Genomic DNA, 9,262 nt, shown 5'->3' with positions numbered 1-9,262 from the left:
AAATCAAAATACTATCACACATTTTAAAATATACAATACAAGTATGGTTCCTGGTGGACAGATTCAAAATTAATGCATTATACATTTTTCATCACTTTTTTTTATATGAATAATGTTAATTGATAGCATTTAAAATATATATTTATTTAAAACATCAGTTGAATAGATGGCATCTATCGATAATGCAACTCTTCCCAATAATGGTACAGCACCAAAAAGTATTACTGTAACACATGATCCAGAATGTTTTTGTAAAATAGAAGATAAGTTTCCAAGTTAATCAGATAATGCCCCTGGCCTAGATGACACTGCTTTCCTCTGATTCCTCAGGTTTTCTTGATTGATAATTCTGAAAAAGAAATATTGTGTCAAATGATTTATGAAACGACATTATATCACAAGATTACATCTAATAGACAGTTTACTGATGTATATAGTTTTTTATTTTTAGTACAGTTCACCGCATAATGCTTGAAGTCACATAGCAATCTTTTTATATGAACATTTGGTTAGTAAACTAGTCATAATAATCAATATGTGCAAAAAGTCCATATAGCAGATATTGGTTTGACAGCAATGATATGCATATTAGCAACTTAATAAGGTTGTATAAAATATACAACTATATTAATTTAAGTTAATATAAAACTGTATTGATTTAATTTAATATTAAACTATGTATTTAATGCTATATGACTAAGGTCCATCATCTCTTAAATAGCTTAAAAAATAGTATTGACCTAATGTGTAAACTGATATGAAGTGTTTTGGTATGAACTGCATGTGAAAAAAATATTGAAAATCTAACCAATAAATAAGAAAATATTTCACAACTTAGCAATAGTTAAATATAAAAATAACTTACCTCACTAGCAATTTTGGTTAGGGTTTCTTCTGTGGCTTTTCCAGTCTGCTGGACCATCTTGTGTAAGAAACCATATTTGTTCTCTAGAAGAATGTGAGGATGGCCAAATTCCTATAAAATAGAAATGATACAATTTTAATTGACAATAAGAAACATTATTTATAATAAATCATTCCAAAAAAATTTTGTTAGGTCATTGCTAATGTATTTCCCAAAAAAAGAAATTTTATTTCAATTTAAGTACAAATTCTATACATTAAAATATATAATCAATCTTAAAGGCATAAGTTGAATGAAGTGGTGATAACAGATCTTAGTTTTTGAGGTTAAAAACACTTCACATCCTGATTTGATATCCTCTTTTCATATTAAAAGAAAAAAAACACAATCAGATAGAACATGAGGACAGGAAGGGCATCAGGGCTTTGTCAGAGAATTTCACTGCTACTAAGCATGAATAATGAGGAGCCTTGTCTTAGGTTATACATTTAGGACAGTAAGTTTTTTAAACGGCAAATTACTATAGAATTTGTAGCCCCTGTTTTGGACGATAATATTTGACTGGTTCCAAAGGGATTCTGACTAACAAACTTGAGTAACTCAACACTATTCACCTCTGAAGAGCGACCTGATCAAGGCTTATCTTGAAGGCTGTTGTTCTCAGAGGTGTTACGCATGAACCAAGACTACAGTGTTAAAATACACCACATTTATTTTTCAATACACAAATTTTCTCAGTAGATATCTTTGGACTTAGTCCTTCTTTCGCCTAAAGCCCTGACAGACCAAGCATGATTTTTTTTTTCTTCTCAAACATTTTCGGTAATATTTATAAAACAGTAGCCTGTTCCATAGGATTGTAAGAAAAATGATAGAATGTTTTTAGTTTTCTTAAAAAAAAAAAATCTTATAGTAATAAAATGAACAATTTCCCAGTAGGATCAGTAAATTAATACATACCACCATGGTTCCAGCATCCATAACCAGTATTTTGTCTGAATCCATTACTGTATTCAATCTGTGAGCTATTGTTAATACAGTACAATTAGCAAACTTTGACCTTATTGTTTGTTGAATCAATGAATCAGTCCTACAAGATACAAGTATAATTTATAGTAGTTACAATAATAATAAAATCAGTATTGTACATAAAAATAAATATAAACCTTTTTTCTTCATAAATAAAGAAATTTTTATTAAGAAAATTGGAGATTACAAAATAAATTACCATAATTTGAGAAAAAATTAAAATAAATGTTATTTTAAAAATCTGAAACGAAAAACTTACTGAGGATCTACATTAGCAGTAGCTTCATCTAAAACCAAAATCCTGTTGTTCCTAATGATGGCACGAGCAAGGCATATTAACTGCCTCTGGCCGACGCTCATATTTGAACCTCCTTCTGATATTTGGGTATGAAGGCCACCAGGCAGCTCCTTTACTACTTCTCTTAATTCAACCTAAAAAGGAAAATAAGCAATAAAAAATTAAAGAAGTTGATCGGGAGGAGGGGTTGCAGTTCATGAATAAAACAAACTAATGAGAGCAAAACTATTTTTAAATTTTATTTTAGGCTGCCATCTGGATGAGAACTTAATTAAGCAAGCAAATCATGTTTGAGCATAAGTAACTATCTTTACTTGAAGAAGTTTGTCGGGGGGGTGCGGTCAGCAAAGAACAACATAAATAAACAAAACCATATTTATTTTTTTTTTTTTAAGCCGACGTTTCGACCTGAGTTTCAGGTCTTCATCAGGGGTTGTGGCGTAGAGGAGGGAAGATTAGTACTGGCTTCCCAGAAGATTATCTTCCCTCCTCTACGCCACAACCCCTGATGAAGACCTGAAACTCAGGTCGAAACGTCGGCATAAAAAAAATAAATATGGTTTTGTTTATTTATGTTGTTCTTTGCTGACCGCACCCCCCAACAAACTTCTTCAAGCATTAATCTACGGTCAACTATCTACACCTCAATAACTACCTTTAGAGGAAACACCGTGGAGGCTTCTACAGGTGTTTCCCCACTCGACAAACATTGTTTGCCATTTTCTAGATGTGGACATTGTCCATAAAAACATCTCAGCAAGCATGTCCAAAAACATGTTGACATCGCTGTGCGGTAAGATTACGTATAAGTTGAAGCTTAAACTTTAAAATTTTTAATTTCAATAGGAATATCTAAATTTAATCTTCCCTTTATCTTGAAAATAGAAGAAACTGTTAATACATCACAATAAAATTTCAGCCGATTAATTTATGGTTGCTTAGTGCAAAGCCATGCGATCTCCTTAGAAAATGCAATGATTTAATTATTGGATGCTTTCTTATATATGTTGACTAGAAAAACAATATTTCTTTTGTTAGAGACAGATCGAGATGAGTGGGACTCCAAAAAACGGTCTAAAAAGCTTTCAATAAGTTTAAAAAATCTGGTGCAGTGCGCACGTCTCACAACTTTCAATTACAACTCTACTCACGTTCCCAAGTTTTGTGTATATTAGGGGGCTTATGTTGAATGCATCACCGTAGTTATGATTTTTGAAAAAATCTTAAGACCAGGGGAGGCAAAAATTATGAACAAAAAATTTGTATTCTTCTGCTGCTATATAAACTTTTATAGAACAGTTTCCCAAGAAGAGAACAATGAATATAAATTTGATGTAAACTTGAATTAAAAATTTTACATGATCACAATAGTTTCTCTTACTTTATATTCAACATATATATAAAGAAAATGAATAAAAAATTAATTATCATAAAGCATTAAATAAATTTATGAAAAGATTATATATTTTACACATTGCTGGATGAACTTCTGTCTGTTTTTGTGTTTACAAAGTCATCATTAATTTTGGCAATATACGGAATATATATTGATTAAATCAAAATAAAAAAATTACTGTGGGGCCACCATTCCATAAGATAAAGCTGATTTATAGCACCAGCATCAGCTTTAATTCCCTTCGCCCCCACTGCCATATAAATTTTGTACTCAACCTATCAGTCTGATAAAAAAGTAGTATGATAGTTATGGTGCATGCATAAACCCAACCCAATGAAGGGTAAAGTATCGCTATATTTGATTGTTTTGAAAGTTCCACTTCAAACCGAACAATGTTTGCCGGTGACCACTAACAACCACTCTTTACCTACAATTTTTAAATAAAACAGAAGTAACTAATACCTCGTCCAGAGCATTCCAAAGGACATCATCAGAATATTCATCAAATGGGTCAAGGTTCTTTCTTAATCTTCCAGAGAAAAGAACAGGTTCTTGCGGTATGATTGAAATTTTAGATCTAAGCTCATGCAATCCAAGAGTTGAAGTTTCAATATCATCTACTGTAATTTCTCCATCAACTTCGGCAAGACGGAAGAGAGCAGAAATCAGTGAAGATTTTCCAGCTCCTGTTCTTCCAACAATTCCAACCTTTTCAAAGAAACAGACAAAATACAATAATGAAACTTAAAATACAAATGAGATATAATTTTAAGAGATTAATTATATAAGAATTGTTAGTTAAGAGTAAAAAAAAGTTATATTATTGAAGAGTAAAACAAAACAATTAATTCATGTAATTATATAAAAGCAAAAATTCAAATTGTAAAAGCTATATATATTACTAATGTTTTAAGATTCAACTAATGAAGTATAAGATCAAAATATCAAATCAATAACCCACTCTACTTATTCCTTTACATCCCGACTGACTATTTAAGTTGGATTATAAACAACTCACTATATACAAAAAATACTCATATAATTAAAGAATCAGATCACAAAAATTATTTTATTAGATAACTATAAGAGAATATTTAGAGATTATTGTAGTCATTGGCAGTACGAAATATATAATGAGCATTGTTTTTGTTTGTGAAGGATTCATTGATAATAGCTTTAGTGAAAACCAAAAAAAGAAAGGCCTCCAAGAAGAGACTAATAAATATATGAGAACATATTTGGGACATTTGAGTCTATATGCTAAGTTATTAGCAGTAAACTATGAATGAATGAAAAAAAGTTTGATTGAGGAAAAATAACACCTTAAATAATTTAAAATAAATTCAAAAGTAAGTGTTTTTTTTTTTTTAGAAAAAATTAAACTAAATATATTTTCAAAAATCTGGTGGGTGCATCGTAACACTCTCATTTAGTACTATACTTTTAGATGAAATTAATCCCAGCCCATTTCAAAACACTTATTTTTTAATTATTCGCAATGAAAAAACTTGCCCCTACAATATATTTGATTAATAGTTAACGAAAATTAAAACTTGACTATTATCACAACTACCATAGAAAGATGAAAATATTTATTTTTTCCTTCAGTTAATCATCAAATTCTTTCATATTTTATGTTTATCCATAGTTTATTACTATTTACAAAGGTTAATTTTTCCGAATAAACATAATTAAAGATTAGACATTTAAGCCCAGGTAATCAATTTTACTAAAGATAAAACCTAGCTTATTTTAAATAAGCTGATTAAAGGTCTGTTATAAGTTGGTATGACAGCAAGGTAAGACTTAATATGACTCTGGAATTTATTTGGAAGGAGTAAACATATACTGCCATTCTGTAGAAAGGGGGGATATAAATTAGAGAAGTATCTACTTTTCTACTCCAGATGGTGTTCCTGGAATGTATAGGAGACTCAAACTGAAAATTTCCAAAAAAAAATAGGGATAGTGTTAATATTATTAGGTGAATAAATGGAGCTACAAAGTACTGAATGCAGAAGAAAGATAGAATAAACAGCACGGAGCGGTGATATGAGTGTTCCTTGGAGATAAAAAATAAATATGAATATATAATTCATTAAAAATTCCAATTTGTCAAGATTTTCTGTTATATAACATCAAAGCTAAATGCTAAAAAAAGAATGGAGATGATCACAAAATTATCAAAATGTAACTTTACCTTCTGTTGTGGCAATATAACAAAGTTCAAGTTCTTCAAAACCCACGGTTCAGCTGCACTGTAACGAAGATGGACGTCGGAAAATTCTATTCTTCCTTTTTCAGGCCATGTAGCCCTTGGCTTCTTATCTATAAATATATATAATACATATAATAAAAATTCAACATTTAAAACTTGAACCAGTTCAAATCAGAGAACATAATACATAATAGTAACCTATCTATCATTAACATAGACATAAATTTTTTAATGATAGTAATAAGGTAATAATAAATTTTTACCAGGTGGTGACTCCAACGGAGGTTCCATTTCTATATCTGAGTACTCAAGAACTCTTTCCACTGATGTCATTTGGTTTTCTAATTCCGCTGATTGTCTCATACCCCATTGGAACATCCCAGTGAGACCAATAGCTTGTGATATCGCTAGACCAACATTTCCTCCAAAATTTTCTGTAAGGTATAATATAAAGTCACTATTATAATGGAATTAGTATTCCTTATTTAACTTAAGCTGAATAGATAATATTTTTATGGGAGACATGGAGATTTAAATAAAAATAATAAACAAGTATGTATCTTCAAAATTTTTTGTATTGTCCAATTTCAAAACAAGAAATTTATGTTAAATGTTATAACCAATTCTATGAGTATTAAATAAATAACAGCTACTGAGAGGTGAAAAAAATCATGAGATACGAAAACTATTTAAGTACCTTCAATTCAATAAGAAATATTAACGAGGTAACATTTTTCCCAATTTTCATTTTTAAAATATTTCAAATAAAACATTTTCTTAAGAGCTCAGGCAATAGTATGTTATCAATGAAACTCAGTTGACTACCAAGTCATATTTAGATCAACATACAACATGGAGTACTGTTGATAGCATATTTTTATAAAAAAAAAAAAAAAAAATAATTAATTCACTTCAAAAACAATAATTGAATGGCAACTCAGCTTTTTCGATAAATTTTCTTACAACGTGAATTACTCTTCCCATCTTTAGCAGTTGAATAGAACTTAATGTAATAATTAAACAATAATACCTAGAGTTGCCAAATGATTTTTTGTAGCTCATGACTGTTGTATCTTCACTAACTTTAAACATAAATGAAAATTTTAATTTTTAAAGATTTCATTAATAGAAACTCTCAAAATCTCAGAGTAATGATGAAATCTTGATTTTAGAATATGAAAAATATTTTGTGTCAAGACAAAAAACCTTGTGTGATGCATGCGGTGCAATGCATGCATCACACAACTTTCACTTACTAACCTACATGTAGACCCCAACTTTCATTTACTAACCAACAAATAGTCCCCAAGATTAGTGGACTTGTGTTGAACTTAACACCATAGTTGTGATTTTCAAAAGAACTTGTATTTTAGGGTTTCTCGGGGTGGTAATAACAAATATAAACTTTACATTTGAAAAATACAACAGTTTAACAAAAGATAATGAAGCGTCATGCAATTGGGAAAGATTAGGCTGTTTTGGCTTTTCTCGTTCAAATCGAATGTATCTATTTTTTTTCTCCTTTAGTTATTCATAAAAATTAATAATATTATGTATTTATACAATTTTTATTAATGCTATTAATCATAATGTGTTTTTTTCCAAATAAACAAAATTAAAGATACCCTGAAGGAATATTTGATGAAAATTCGGCATTTAAGCCCTGTTAGACTATTTCAATGAGGATAAAACCTAACTAGTAATAAAAACACTTAATTGCTCATGAATGCACAGAGTTTAATCTAAGGATTTTGAGCTGCTTTGGAGGAAATTGTAAGAATATGAAAAATCGATTCTATTAAGTGGCACTTAAGGTCGGTCAATTTTTAGCAGAAAAAGCAGCTGTCATATTCCAGGCATATATCTGTATAAAATATGTAACTTTTCGTTTTTGAGCCAAGCTGTTCTCACACACACAAACCATTTTGCCAAAACTTTGTTATTCAAAAGCTCGAATTCAAAATTTTGCATGATGCCAATACTTTCTCTTACTTTATTGTCTATATAAAGGAGGTCAATGAAAGTAAAAATAACTTACCTCCTCCTAAAACCAGGAAACTAAGAGTCACCATTCCTATATAAACTAAGCAGACCATGTCCAACCAGAATCCAAAAGCTCTGCTCGATGCGATGAATAAGTACCAAGCAGAAGAATGAAGATCCTATAGAAAAATAAAAGTAATAGTAATAGTTAAATTTGAATTATATTCTCAATGAGAATAGTGTAGTGGCCTCAATAGCAAGGCCAGTAGTTTAATGAAAGCTTGAGGTTGAGGCTGAGCTTGAGGTTGAGACAATTTTTATGAAAATATATTCCAAGTGAAATACTTCAATAAACTGGGATACATTTTAATTTAATTTTCATAATTATTTTTTCTTTAACAAATCTTTTTTTTTATTAAAAAAAATTGTGAACTGCCTTGAAATTCCCTCAATTTTTTTCTTAATTAACTCAGAGTAATTTGACTCTTACGAATTAAAATTTGCATTTTTTCCAGAACTTATTCTTAGTAAGGATTTCTTAGCAGGATTCAGTACAGTTTTTTTTAAAGCCAGCATAAATTACCTGATGGTTATCGAATTCTTCCCTTAAAACTCTTTCTGCTTTAAAAGCTCGAATCGTAGTTAGACCCTGTATTGAAGCATTCAAATGACTGAATACAGGACTTCTTGCTATAATTAAAGCAAATGATTTATTAGAGAAAAATATACTTAAAAAAAATTTAAATATCATAGAAACACTATAAAATAAAACACTTACAGACTCCTTCCAACCTTTTTACACTTCGGGAAGTGGATAAATAGAAGTTTCGAAGAAAATAAAAAATTAATCCGGCTCCAAAAGTGGGAACGAGGAGATAAGGATTGACAGATGCTACTACAATAATAATGCCCATCAGAGTAATACCAATCTAAAAAGTGAATATATTATAAAATCACCTCAATACAATACTTTATACATAATAAAAGGAACTTCAAAAAAACTCATGAATTCTTAAATGACTATAAAAATGCTACTTACTTGCATCACGTCCATCATGCAAGACGGTAAGAGTTCATCAATAGCTCCCATGTCTTTAGAAAATCTGTTCAATATCCTTCCTGTAACAATTCATTAATTATTTCAATTTAATCAACATTATTTTCTCATTAAGAATGATTGTAGTTCTAAATTTCATTTATGAATTTTAAAAATAAAATAATATAAAAGGAAACAATTTGCCAAAGACATTGACAAGTTTGTAATTGTTACATCACATGATATGAATCAAAGTAAGTTATTTTAGCTAATATAAAAGATACATTTTTATTAGAACCCTAGACTATTGCCAGGTTGTAATAATAATCATGACAGTAAGTGCGACTCCAATTGTCATATCTTCAAATAGTCTAATCTTGGAAAGCAGAAGAGAGAAAATCGTCTGTATACTTTGGCGTGAATACAGGAAATTTGAA

The 9,262-nt window shown here is 29.7% G+C and overlaps 1 protein-coding gene across 2 annotated transcripts in view; it reads right to left on the bottom strand.

Annotated features, from left to right (window-relative positions):
- Positions 1 to 263: 263 nt before the first annotated feature.
- LOC106680437 (probable multidrug resistance-associated protein lethal(2)03659) overlaps positions 264 to 9,262 on the bottom strand; it is a 155,032-nt gene continuing 146,033 nt past the window's right edge. For both annotated transcript variants that reach the window (XM_014420155.3, XM_014420164.3), the window contains exons 19-29: positions 8,829 to 8,908; positions 8,568 to 8,718; positions 8,373 to 8,479; positions 7,845 to 7,968; positions 6,070 to 6,240; positions 5,789 to 5,916; positions 4,051 to 4,296; positions 2,154 to 2,326; positions 1,826 to 1,955; positions 866 to 976; positions 264 to 349 (exon numbers count right to left, since the gene is read on the bottom strand). In XM_014420155.3, the coding sequence (XP_014275641.1) occupies positions 299 to 349; positions 866 to 976; positions 1,826 to 1,955; positions 2,154 to 2,326; positions 4,051 to 4,296; positions 5,789 to 5,916; positions 6,070 to 6,240; positions 7,845 to 7,968; positions 8,373 to 8,479; positions 8,568 to 8,718; positions 8,829 to 8,908 (1,472 nt within the window). In that variant the 3' untranslated portion in view covers positions 264 to 298. The remainder of the gene's footprint in view (positions 350 to 865; positions 977 to 1,825; positions 1,956 to 2,153; positions 2,327 to 4,050; positions 4,297 to 5,788; positions 5,917 to 6,069; positions 6,241 to 7,844; positions 7,969 to 8,372; positions 8,480 to 8,567; positions 8,719 to 8,828; positions 8,909 to 9,262) is intronic.

This window comes from Halyomorpha halys, unplaced genomic scaffold, assembly GCF_000696795.3.
Source record: "Halyomorpha halys isolate HHAL.00 unplaced genomic scaffold, Hhal_1.1 Scaffold18.1, whole genome shotgun sequence".
In the NCBI taxonomy this organism is placed as follows: Eukaryota; Metazoa; Arthropoda; class Insecta; order Hemiptera; family Pentatomidae; genus Halyomorpha; species Halyomorpha halys.
This window is presented reverse-complemented; position numbering and strand designations above follow the sequence as displayed.